The following is a 12,955-nucleotide window of genomic DNA, read 5'->3' on the forward strand; positions in this document are numbered from 1 at the left end:
TATGAATTTATTATCAGTATGTCTATTATTTAGGTTTAGGTGTATCAGAATTAATATTTTTCCCAAGTGATGATGTTACTTATTCTTTTTTTTTTTTTTTTTCTTTCTACCAAATTATTCTTTGGATAACCTCTGGCTCACTATCCCATGAGAATTCAAAATTGATGAACACAAACAACATGGCAAGATTCACCACCAAATTCCAAATAAATTCCGCCCCCAATTTCGCCAAAATTTCCTGTTCTCCAGAGAATTTCCAACCAAATAATTCCAAAGTGTCATCGACCGATCCAGCATCGGTCAATAATCTCCAGTACAAGTACGGAAGGATGTAATATCTTGGTTCGAACAATGGGGAAGGAATGATGGTGGCAAATAAACAAAACATATACCCCAACACCAACACCACATTGGTCGTACTGCGATGTCCCTTGGCAAATTGGGCCAACATTAACACCATCAAGAAATGATAGATTGGAATCATCGCGTAACGACTATAGGTCCCGGAATCTATTACTTTTCTCCACAAATAAAACGTGTAATGGCGATTATCAGCCAATAAGAATGGGTGAACCACCGTGAAGTGTTTAATGGTATAAGCCATCATTGTATAAATCATTGCTGTACCGATGATTTTCCCCATAGATCCAAAACTGAACTGAAGATACCCCGCCAAAGATTTCCGGGATAGGATTAATGGCCAGCCACAAAATCCCATAAACAAGAAGCAATAATAGATTTGAGAGAAATGAATGGTGCTGACATGGTTTTCTTTATCACCAAAAGTGATCCCTTGGTTATATAATAAGAATACGCCAAATAGCACAAAATTCACCAAGAATGGAATAATCGCAAGGATATTACCAAGAGCGGTATCCATGAATACAAGAATTTCCATAATCATTGAATATACCTTCCAGGATTTCAAAAATTGGAGATACTTAGAAAGAGATTGATATTTCGTTTCGAATTTCTCCACGGTGTAATTTTCCAACCGGATCTTCTGATCAATCCCAATCACCAAATTAAAAGCAGACCATACGATATTGGTTTGCCGAAACCAAAGACTGGAAAACACCAATAATGACGAGAGCATCGAAGATTTCACCCCGAATGGGCACAAGTAACTGACGGTGAATGAACTTAGAATGAAGATGGTTGACCAAACCTCGGTGTAGAAAAGATTTAAATAAATCGTGATCAATGGGATCAAAACCACGTTGGAAATCCATAATCTGGTAGGATATCTTCTGGCTATTGGAATAGTCACACAAAGTGGGAGAATTATCGTCCCACCAATGGTGTTTAGTGATCGTAAAGTTGGGATATCACACTCCACGGTATCGATTGGTAAGAAACTCAACAACTTTTCATATAGGTACGCCAACACATAAAGCCCAGGAGGGGTGGTGATTTTGGAATCCCAATGGTGGAAATCACCATTACAGTACTTTTGAGCTTGAGGAATATGGAAGATTTCATCAATGAATTGATAGTCAACGTACTTGAAAGAAATCAAATAAAACGAATACGAGATGAGGGTCAAGGCTATCGGGTATGTGATATAGTAATTTAGAAACGATAGTAGCTGGGACGCTGAGCTTTTGGATTTGATATTCGCCTTATCCTTCGGCGACTGTTTTGTTGTCATTGTTGTTGTTATTATCACTGCTGATGGATAGATAGGCGTCTTTTGACACCGATATTTTTCCTTTTTTTTTTTTTTTTTAAATTGTGATTTTTTTTTTTTTTTTTTTTATTTAGTACATCACTGTCCATCATATATATACAGAACATCACCAAACTTTTGGAATATAATGATTGTGGGAGATCAATGAATCATCATAATAATGTCATCCGTTAAAATTCTACGAATAGCACTGATAATTTGGTTGCTTTTTGTCGCCACTATTATCCAGGCATCGGAATTTAATGACTTGCTCAAAAACGAACAATCCGTCAGTGAGTTTGGTCAAAAGACTCTTAGTTTCAACACCACCATCGATAAACTCCCATTAATCGGTATAAATGCTTCGTCAGTGGTGTTTACCCAATATGGCTACACCGATCAAGGATTGCTGGCGTTATCCCTGACGTTGAATAACTCCAACATCAACGCGGTATTGGTTGATTTATATTGGAATGATAAGTATGACGGCTGGCAAATATGTCCAATATCACTGGAAACCTTAACTTCAACTGATGATTCGATTATTACTTTCACTTCAGGAAACTCGACTTTGACTTGTGATATGAACCTAACGTTATACCAGGTGTTCGAGGCGATTCCTTTTAATACCGACAGTAATAAGACTTATATCCCCAACCTCACGCAAATTCTCTTTAATCTTCACTATTTGCAAACCTCAAACGTTTCTTATTCCATGGCAGTCACCCAAAGTATTTCAGAAGCGTTGAAAGAAACTTTTGGCCTGGCGTTATACCTGGCAACCGACTATCAAAATGCCAATTACCAGTATCCTACATTATATCATTTCACCATCGATTCTCAAAAAACCATCATCCCCATGCTTTGGATGACCGATACATCAATTACCAATGCTACTTCTATTGAAACCATGGCGTTGGAAAAAATCGTCTTCATGCCCAACCAATCGAACTTCTACCTAAATTATAAACAGAACCTCGATCCATCGACAATTATCAATAATACTGCATTGTCAATCGACGATTTCACCAATTTAGCCACCCAAAGTTGGAAATTCACCACCACGACTTTAACAAACTTCACTGATCTTCGGAATATTATGTTAACGGGTTACACCTCGATCATCTCCAATGGAAACATTTCAAATTATACCGATATCAACACAATTTCTTGGCTTTGGCAAGAATCTCAACCTTTGGACCGCAAGACCGTCCAGGTATTAGTGGATAACGACCAATATGTTTTCCAATCACAACAAGGGGTCCTCCAGGCCTATCAATGTGCAGTACTTTTCCAAGGAGGTTGGTACGTCGAGAATTGCTACCAAGCACACTTCGTAGCGTGTCAGTCGCGGTCCAATGAATCTCTTTGGAAAATCAGTACCGGTAAAAAAAGTTATTTTGATGCTTCAAAATTGTGCGCCGGTAATGATGATGAAGCTTCACCTCAGTTCAATTTCAGCATTCCTAAAACTGCGTTAGCTCAAACCTATTTGATAAATTTTGCCAAAGAACATTCGATCACTGAACCAATTTGGATCGATTATAACGCCATTTCAAGAGATAGTTGTTGGGTCACCGGGGGTCCCAACTCTCTTTGCCCCTTTGAAAATGAAGACCAAAAACACAGGTTCGTAGGGATTGTCACCCCAATTTCGGTATTCATCGTATTTGTTCTTTCATTCAATGCCATCACCAGCAGTGCACAAGTTCCAGTTCAGAAAAACCGAAAGTATTGGAAGGAGTTGGTGTCAGATTTTACAAAAAACGAATATGAAGGAGTGCCTGCATAAATATGGAGAAACGATTTTTATATTTTATAACAAGTATAATCACTGTCGTGTACTGCGGAATCTTACCTTTGTTTCACATACATATATGTACTTTATCATCTAATCACTTCAGCAACTTTATCTATGCCCTCGTATAACTCAATCAAATCACTTCCATAAAGACCATCTTGGGCATCACCAAATAAGCCAGTTTTTGTAGGCCAAAGTTTATAAAATACAAGAGTCTCATCATTAGTGCCAACACAAACCGTCGTATAATCCGGCGATATTACTGCAGATAAGATTCTTGAGTTTGGAGTCGCCGGAACCTGGACTACTGGTGTCATACTGGGATATGAATACACACTAACAAGTAGCGGCAGTACCAAATCACCGTACCCAAATGTTGCAGCAATTTGACGTCTACTTCTTGACCAAATAACTGATGTGACCTGACCTTTGGTACTCATAGATCCTAATAAAGTGCCCGATTTTGTATGCCAAAACCTTTAGGAAGTTAGTAAAAAGAACGAAAACAAGAAAATTTCATTATTATAAGCGACTTACCTCAATGTCCTATCCTTACTTCCGCCCCCGGTTGCCAACAAAGAGCTTGACCATGGGCAGTAAGCAATGGCCTTCACTGCAGCCTGATGTGGTAAAGAGAATTTCAAAGAGGGGGCCTCGAGATCCGTTATATCCCAAAGAGTACATGAATTATTGTTACTTCCTACCGCGATTTGATTTCTGTCACTTGAAATTGCAAGGCCTTAGACATTATAAGAACTTTTGTCAGTAATTTTGCATTCTGTAAGGGCGTTAAAAGGTCTGATATATACCACAAATTTGTTGTTCATGAGACCTAAAAGTGCTGACCAACTCTAAATTGAAGATATCTGAGGTCATGGCGATTTTGAAAAGACTAACTTCGCCAATTTCATTACCAATGAAAAAATATTCACAAGATTTTGGGATCCAACAAATGCAATAGATGGCTTTTTCAAAACATTCATATTGCGACAAAATTGCCTCTGCCTCTTGGGAGTACACCGTAAGCTTCCCCAGCTTAGTGCCTACCACTAGCAAATCATCATCAGAAAACACTAAAGAAGTTATTGTATCAAGATTTCCGTCAATGGGGATACAAACTGGTCCTGATACTTCAGACCAAAGGAAAAGTTGAGATCCCAATCCAACCGCAACTTTCCCAGTTTTAGCTGACCAGGAAACAACATTAGAATAGAAATCATTTCTCAATCCCGGTGCCTCTAAAACTTTATGAGGAATTTGAATTTTAATATTTTTTTCTCCTTTTTTGATATCATTGTGCTCATTCGCACCATCTGGGATTTCTGCCAAATATTTTGCCACTAGTTGTGGAGAGAGACTTGTCAATAAAGGACCCATAACCGCCAAAGTGCTGCTCACCGGGGAATTATCTGCCGCACGAAGAGGTTTGGTTGATTTGAACTGCCTGGAAGATTGTGAAGATCTTCCCATCTTAGCGCCCTTATTGCGATTATTAGATGAATGGAAGTTCAAGACCCTTTTCTTGGTACTGAATCCCAATGCTTGGGCAATAATGCCGCTGTAATGAGGAGGAGAAGATTTGGGGATGGAGAGAGATGAGGAGTTCAGTACCGAATCAGCAGTAGATGTTCTTGTTGGCAGTGGAGATATGGTGAAAGTGCTTATACTTGAGGACAGTCTATCTTCAATGGTAGAGACGTAGTATAAGTCAGGCATGGATTTCCTTGTCTTGACACTATTGGGCAAAGAGCGATAGTTTTCAAACGAAGAATCAGAAGGAATAAAGCGATCCATTATTACTGTAGCTTTCTTTATTTTTTCTAATATATCTATATATGAGAAGAGTACTATTACAGTAGCAAAGAAAATGGTGTTATTGACTGATTGATGATGATGATGGTCATCTCATCGCCCATCCATAACCACAAACAAAGAAGACCGCGCTTCACACCGACGCATGTTGAGGACCTATTAACTACACGGGGTCCTGTACCCCCTCATTATTGACAACAGCGCAACTGCATGACGTCAACAAAAACCGTTTCGCTTAACGATTTTAAACTTTTAAGCACAACAACATAATGACAGGAGCCGTTGAGGGAGAAGGAGGTGCTAACTTAAGTGTATTGGCAAATTAGGCAAGATGCCTTGGTTTGTCAAAGCACAGAAGTTGTCTAATGCTATCTCGGTCAAAATGTGTGACAGCTTAAAGAAAAAAAAATACCAAAACACCCCCAAAAACACAACCGAAATCGATGAAATAGATAATTGGATTTTTTATTATAGGATTTATAATAGTTGTTATATATATGTATAGAAAGAGAGAGAGAAGGACAGAAAACATATCACAAGACAATCCAAGCTCTCCTTCGAAAAGTGCAACTGCACATTGCCGGTGAATAGCGAAATATTTAGATACCAGGTCACGTAAATTAAAACCAGAAATCGCAACAGGAATTGTTTTCGAAGTATGTTTATGCATTCGTAACTAATATCATTAAATACTTTTTCTTTGGAAAATTTTTACATTAGAAGTACTTCAGGACAGAGGTGAAATTTCCAAAGTTACTGTCTCTCTCTGTAATTTAGTATCATGCTTCATTTTGTGTGAGATTTGAAGAATGAAAATTCAAGAATTCAAAAATTCGAAAAAAAAACAGAACAAGGGGCAATCAAAAGGTAGAATAGACAAAAAGGGCAATAACAAAAATAAATATTGCATATTTCAAACAAGCAAAAAAAAAAAGGAACTACCGGATTGACAACCTCAATGAAATTTCATTCCATCAATAGAAAGTATAAACCCCTAAAAAAGTGCAAATAGCTAAAAAAAAAAATACAAGCTCTCGGTTACCCAACTTGGCTTAATTTATGAAATTAAGTTTCAAGAATACATTTTGCCTGACATTCATTACATAGAAGTAGTTCTAGAAAGATATTTTCCTCGTATTACTCGAATATTGAGTGGAAGAAAGAAAAACATCAGTCCAAGATCCTTTTCATCATTTACTAATTAGGAAGCTCGATGTCCTGTCCATCTAGCATGAACATTTTGTTCGATTTCTTGAGACACACAGACCAGATAACCAAAAGAAAAAAGGTGAGTGTTTTTTGATAGTTGATGTTTATATTTTTTTTTCCGGGTGAATATTGATCATGTATAATATTATAGTGTTAGCGATGGTTTCTCTCTCTCTCTCTCTCTCTCTCTCTCTTAATTGTGCTGCCTGTTGATTAGAAAACAGTACATTTTTTGAAGGGCTTTATTTCCATTTCCATTTCCTTCTGCTTATTGTCACAATATTAATTCATGTAGAAGCTTCAACGCTGTTGAAAATTAAATAGAGTTAGACCTAAAAGTGACTAGTTTCTTCACAAGCGCGTGGCGAGAACTTAGACAAGTTATTTGACATTTCTCTAGCTTCAAAGGCCTGGCCACCTAGAGGTATGGAATAACACTCATCTGGGCGATCCTGGCCCTTCAACTCTGCAACTGGTCATTGCAGGTATATATATATATATATAAATGTTGCACTTTTCTATATCTAAATGTTGCACTTTTTCTATATCTAAGGCACTTGAATGTCGTGGTAATTTTGTCTCTCGAATGGAGTGGAAGGAGAAAGAAAATAGTCAAATTCACCAACCGATCTGGGGCACAGCGCTACATGCAGGCAGCTGCAGCGTATACATGCAAAATACTGTAAGACACTGTATCACGCATGTCCACTGTATGCACAGATCTGTACTGGTACCCCCCTAAACTGGCAATGCCAAATAGCCGTTTCTTGGTCAATAATACTTTTGAATTATAAATTACAGCAAATTTCTCGGCAGAACTCTTTGGTATTAAACATTCTTTTTGTTTTGCAACTAATCTTTTATTAAAAACCATCGCATTATGTCTACTCTCTTTGAAACCCCAATTCCTTCCAACCTTCGGTTCCACGCTGATGCGGTCTCGATCGCTTCCTCGGGGAAAAACACTCTAGTATCATCTTCAAACGATAATGTCTGTTTTATCGACAAGGACCACCCCGAGATCAGGATTTCACGCCAGAGCTTGGCCGAGTTGGCCTACTTCAATGAAAAGGAAATTGCTATTGTCAGAAATACCTGGGCCATTAATTTGGCGAAAACTAGGTCATCTTCCCCAGAAAATGAAGAAAAAAATGGTGCTGCTGCCAGAAAAGTTTCGCCAATTCTTGCTACTGATCGTTTTTGGAGAAAAGTTTATGAGTTGTTGCTTTCAAGGCATCCAGAGTTGTACAATATTTTGCCATCGATCAAACATCAAACAACTTCGTTTTCTGGTATATTGTACCTCACCATTATGAATTTGGAGAACTTGAGTATGATGAATAGCTTTTTGGAAAATTTAGGACGAAGACACTCGCGAGTCTTCGGTGCGGAGCCGGTGTTCTTTCAATATATGGGGAGTGCTTTCATTGACACTCTTGCAGAGGTGTTTGGTGACGAATTTTCTCAGGAAATTGAGACAGCCTGGAGTAAATTATACTCCTTCCTCTCAAATTCCATCATTTTTTCTGGAAACATACATCCAATGGTATTGAACAATGAGGAGGATGACTTCAACTCATTTATGACTGCCACTATTATTCCGAAAGAAGAAGCACCAATATTGTTGAAAAAACAATCATTTATTGAGACGCATTCACTTGTCGAAGATAGTGATAGCTCTTCTGAAACTCTTGTGGTTGATGAGAGCATCAACTCTGCCAAAATGAAGAGTTTTGGTAAAGCCCCAGCCGCAAGAGAGAACCATGTTGGTGCCAAACCAAAAAGAAGTCTTTTGTTTTTCAAGCCGAGACATGCATCTCACTAGTATTTTTATTGAACGGTCCTTTTTTCGACATTTTTTTTTCTTTCTGGTTTTTCGGGGGGAGGCTACTCTTTTGTAACATATCTAGCTATCATTTTTCATTTTTAATTGTTTTCTTTTAGTTCGTTTTATACACTAATCATTCGGTTCTCTACTTGTCCGACTTCTTTTCATACTATACTTTTACATTCCTGTATGTATCGGAGGCATCCATTAAAAATTTAATGCTTTAATTACTTAATTATCATCTACAGCGTGTGTATTCACAACGTGTGTATTCACAATAATCTACGGGTGTGTTAGTAATTTGTTTTTGAAATGAACTGATAACCAAAACAATTAAGCAAAAGCCTGCATCCCTAGCGTGTCAGGTATTGTTAATCCGGAGTCAATAACTGACGGTAGACTTCCCCGTGGCTTCCAAATAAGTCCAAAATAAGATTAGCTATCTGCTCATTCAACTCCATTTATGAAGGCATTGTTTCTTATGGTTAATATAATCTTAGACTCTGGACTTCTCTTTTTTTTTTTTGTCATCATTCGATTTGCAGTCTTGGTGCAACGACGATCTATATGCTAAAGCTGGGGGGCACCCCGCCTCTACCACAGATATCTAATAAATTTTGGAATCACTTTTAAAAATCAGACAGTGCACCTTCCTATCAAACCAACAGAGCTCCTGTAAAGTGCTCAAAGTTTCTCTTTGCTATTTTATTGGCTCTGAGAATCTTCAATATAAAGATTATTTATTGGCCATGGTGAAGACCAGATCGGTGGATCATTTTCATTCTACTGCCCGCACGGGCTGCGTAACACAATTTTTTTTTTTTTTTCTTGTTCATTTACGATGGGGAAAAAACACCACTTTTTGTGTTTCATTAATTTCCTTGTTTTAGCCACTGGCAAACACTAAAGAGACAACAATGGCCGTCAGTTTCGAGGAGAAGTTCCAATCCTTGAAACAATCTCAAAAACTTGAGGATGAAGTGAACCAAGTGATAAAGGATAAGCGCTCAATCTTTAAGCCGTCAACTAAAAACTCGACGAAAATCTTGGGTTCTTTTGTCTTCCCAAGATCAGTCGGTGAAATCGCTACTGATAAACCACCTCAGGGAGCTGACAATGGTAAAGGTGGCATCCCACTATGGGATTTCTTGAATTATAATTTCTTCCATTTGATTTTGGTTGCAATGTTTCTTGTGTACTCTATTATTAGAGGATGTGAATATTTTTGCCGAAGAGCTCGCTTAAAATTCTTGGAATTGGCGTACAATCCATCACAATCCCCACAATTGATTAGACAGGATGTCAATAAGTTGGAAAAAATCCCAAAAAAAGTGTCTGTTATCCTATCTTTGAAATCTGAACATGAAGAAGGTGGGGGCGTCGAAGGTTTGTTGAATGACGCCGGCGAAGTGACTTCTTGGTGTATTGGTTCAGGTATTCCTAACTTGACATTGTTTGAATATAACGGTGTTTTGAAGACACAGGTACCGACACTTATCCATTCTATAAACAAGTCATTATCCAATTATTTTGGTGCTAATAATTTGCCTACATTTGTGGTCAAAATTCCGAGACTAGATTTAGTTGCCTACGGTAATGGCGAATCTTCTCCAGAAGATTACTTAACCAATGAAAAACCAGCAGACATTGAAATCACCTTAATCTCTACCGTTAATGGAAAGAAAACTATCGCTGATTTGGCCAAGACAATGGCGGATTTGGCGTCAAAGCAAGAACTTCAATCCAAAGACATAACAATTGATTTAATTGACTCTGAGTTGACTGATTTGTCTGGATACGAGCCAGATTTGCTAATACTATTTGGTCCTGTATTAGACCTTCAAGGTTATCCACCATGGCAGATCAGATTGAGTGAAATCTACTGGGAACAAGACAATGATGATGTTAACTATGTGGTTTTCTTGAACGCCTTGAAAAAGTTTTCCACTTGTAAAGTTAACGTTGGAAAATGATCACACATTATCTGGATTTCCAACGATCTTTTTTTAGATTGATTTATAATATTAATCATTTTTTGTTTATTGTTATTATTATTATTATTACTTTTTTTTTTCTTTTGCTCTGAATTTCCTGCATCTTGCGTTGTCTATCATTTTCATCTCAACGTCATCATTTTCATCTTCATCTATCACGACATCTTTTTTTTTTGTTTTTGTTTTGCTTTAGCTATAATTATCTTGCATCTCATCATCCTTCTATAATCTTGTCAACATGATTTGTCAACTTGCATCGATGCTTCTTGATCTCCAGATTTATCGTTGTGCAGTCTGGGCAAAGTGAATGTTTCTTATTTATTTCTTTCTTGGCGTGCCACCATCTACTGCTACTCTCCTCTACTAATCTGCTACGAAGTTATGTGTTTTAACAGTTGTTTTGTTTGTAGATAACGCAATCGGTGCTGCCCAAATCAAATCATTCACTCACTCACCGACAAACAGGGGGTGTGTTCAACCATGTTACCAGGGGTGTTTGTCACATGACCAAAGTTGCCAGCTGTTCTTCAAATCTTTCGACCCAACCAAACACCAATTTATATTTTGGTGTCTTCCCCCCCTCCGTTCATTCTTTCTTTCGCTCATAAAAAACCAGGACTTACTTTGACAACCGTTTATTTCTTCCACCCCTGTCCTATTAATATATCTACACAGTAAGTGGCAACCTGTTCCAAATTATCTTATTCTCTCTATTGGCTTCTAATAGTTAATTATCTCGTGGGTGGTTTGTGATTATATTATGTTATTATTATTATGATTGTTGATCGATGTGTGTGATTTTTTTTTTTTCCAACCACGTTCGCCAACTCAAATTGAGAACTAGCTAAACTATGACGTTTTAAGACAAAGATAATCATCATTTTTGGGAATAATCAGACTTATACCAGCAGAAGTTCCATTTGTTCCCTCCATATGGCGTACTCAATGTGCCTTTTTTTTTTTTTTTTTCTACGGTCAACGAACGCAGTGGGATATTTTGTCACTATGTGGCAAAAAGTGATTGCCAGGAAAAAAAAAAAACGAAAAAAAAACACACACAAAAGAAAACCAGGTGAAACGATGAGACGAATTAGAAGAAGTGGCGGCAATTTGAGAGAAAGATAAATCACAATTATTTTTATTATTATATACATACTAACTTATTGTTTTTTGTTTTTTTTTAGATGGGTATCTTTATTTCTAAATTATTTCAAGGCCTCATTGGTCGCAAGGAAATGCGTATCTTAATGGTTGGTTTGGATGCCGCTGGTAAGACCACCATTTTGTATAAATTGAAATTGGGTGAAATTGTCACTACTATCCCAACTATTGGTTTCAATGTCGAAACTGTTGAATACAAGAATATTTCTTTCACCGTCTGGGATGTCGGTGGACAAGATAAGATCAGACCTTTGTGGAGACACTACTTCCAAAACACCCAAGGTATTATTTTCGTTGTTGATTCTAACGATAGAGACCGTATTTCCGAAGCCAGAGAAGAATTACAAAGAATGCTTAACGAAGATGAATTGCGTGACGCCTTGTTGTTGGTCTTTGCTAACAAGCAAGATTTGCCAAACGCCATGAACGCTGCTGAAATCACCGAAAAGTTGGGCTTGCACTCCATCAGACAAAGACCATGGTACATTCAAGCCACCTGTGCTACCTCTGGTGATGGTTTATACGAAGGTTTGGAATGGTTGAGTACCAACTTGAAGAACGCCCAATAAATAGGTTATAATTCTGGTTAAGTCATAGCTGTTTATTTTTATTGTTATTTTTATCATTATAATTGTTAATTATAGGAATTTTGTTTTGAATACACGTCTTCATTTATCGATTTATTCTTAATTATTATTATTATAATAATAATTGCTATTACGTTTGTATGTTACTTATTTCTGAATAATAGAGTAAGTGAATAATAATAATAGAAAGAAAAAAAAAACTTCTATTATAATAACAGCAGATAAGATAAGAGTTTTTTTTTTTTTTTTTTTTTTTTTTTTCTGGTATTTGTGCATTTAATCTTATTAATCTTTAGTCTGATTTGGTTTTTGCCAGGGATATGCAGATAAGCAAAAAATGTTTATATTACAGAGATGCGAAATATTTCCGGTTAAATTTGGGGTAATACTATGTATGAGTGTTGTTCTTGTTATTATCATTCTCATCCCTTCATTTCTTCTTGTGATTGTTCCATAAACTAGAATAAATTCATTCAGATCATTCTATATTCAATTCAAATGAGAAGATAAAAGAGAATCCTTGAATTAATTCATGAGGCAAGATCAACGGTGTAGAACTAGATCTATTTTTCCTAGATGGATGAGTGATACCCCGTAGTAAGCGGTAATTTTGAATTTTACAAAGCAATGAACCCAAACCAAAAGATGAAAGAATGTGATGAAGGTTTACAGAGGACGCCTGTATTAAATGAATGGTAAATCCATTATTGTGGGATGCCAAACACACAGTGCGTTTTTCGTTTTCGTAGCCCTAAAACAGAAACTAGTGCGCCCTGACGTTTCTTTCACCATTCACACGTGATATCTTTATGTGACTTTTGTTTTTTCTACGTCTTGTATAATCACGTGCCAGTTTTTTTTTTTTTTTTTCCTGCCCGTAGTGTCTCACCTCCC

At 37.1% G+C, this 12,955-nt stretch overlaps 6 protein-coding genes across 6 annotated transcripts; 4 read left to right on the plus strand and 2 right to left on the minus strand. All coding sequences in view use genetic code 12, as the record gives it.

Moving 5' to 3' along the window:
• Window positions 1–106: 106 nt before the first annotated feature.
• DIE2 (dolichyl-P-Glc:Glc(2)Man(9)GlcNAc(2)-PP-dolichol alpha-1,2- glucosyltransferase) lies at window positions 107–1,651 on the minus strand (the record flags this gene model as incomplete). Its single annotated transcript, XM_064994355.1, has 1 exon — window positions 107–1,651. One exon carries the CDS (start codon window positions 1,649–1,651, stop codon window positions 107–109), a length of 1,545 nt encoding a protein of 514 aa, XP_064850427.1.
• Window positions 1,652–1,850: 199 nt separating this feature from the next.
• MTC6 (Mtc6p) lies at window positions 1,851–3,461 on the plus strand (the record flags this gene model as incomplete). Its single annotated transcript, XM_064994356.1, has 1 exon — window positions 1,851–3,461. One exon carries the CDS (start codon window positions 1,851–1,853, stop codon window positions 3,459–3,461), a length of 1,611 nt encoding a protein of 536 aa, XP_064850428.1.
• Window positions 3,462–3,556: 95 nt separating this feature from the next.
• AMA1 (Ama1p) lies at window positions 3,557–5,264 on the minus strand (the record flags this gene model as incomplete). The annotated part of the gene is made up of 3 exons (XM_064994357.1): window positions 3,557–3,947; window positions 4,008–4,209; window positions 4,280–5,264. 3 exons carry the CDS (start codon window positions 5,262–5,264, stop codon window positions 3,557–3,559), a joined length of 1,578 nt encoding a protein of 525 aa, XP_064850429.1.
• Window positions 5,265–7,371: 2,107 nt separating this feature from the next.
• DASC09_007550 (globin) lies at window positions 7,372–8,316 on the plus strand (the record flags this gene model as incomplete). Its single annotated transcript, XM_064994358.1, has 1 exon — window positions 7,372–8,316. One exon carries the CDS (start codon window positions 7,372–7,374, stop codon window positions 8,314–8,316), a length of 945 nt encoding a protein of 314 aa, XP_064850430.1.
• Window positions 8,317–9,236: 920 nt separating this feature from the next.
• On the plus strand, window positions 9,237–10,292 carry NUS1 (ditrans,polycis-polyprenyl diphosphate synthase; the record flags this gene model as incomplete). Its single annotated transcript, XM_064994359.1, has 1 exon — window positions 9,237–10,292. The coding sequence occupies one exon, from the start codon at window positions 9,237–9,239 to the stop codon at window positions 10,290–10,292; it is 1,056 nt and encodes a 351-aa protein (XP_064850431.1).
• Window positions 10,293–11,497: 1,205 nt separating this feature from the next.
• ARF1 (Arf family GTPase ARF1) lies at window positions 11,498–12,043 on the plus strand (the record flags this gene model as incomplete). The annotated part of the gene is made up of 1 exon (XM_064994360.1): window positions 11,498–12,043. The coding sequence occupies one exon, from the start codon at window positions 11,498–11,500 to the stop codon at window positions 12,041–12,043; it is 546 nt and encodes a 181-aa protein (XP_064850432.1).
• Between the last annotated feature and the right edge of the window lie 912 nt (window positions 12,044–12,955).

This window comes from Saccharomycopsis crataegensis (assembly GCF_037102585.1).
Source record: "Saccharomycopsis crataegensis DNA, jcf7180000000072, whole genome shotgun sequence".
In the NCBI taxonomy this organism is placed as follows: Eukaryota; Fungi; Ascomycota; class Saccharomycetes; order Ascoideales; family Saccharomycopsidaceae; genus Saccharomycopsis; species Saccharomycopsis crataegensis.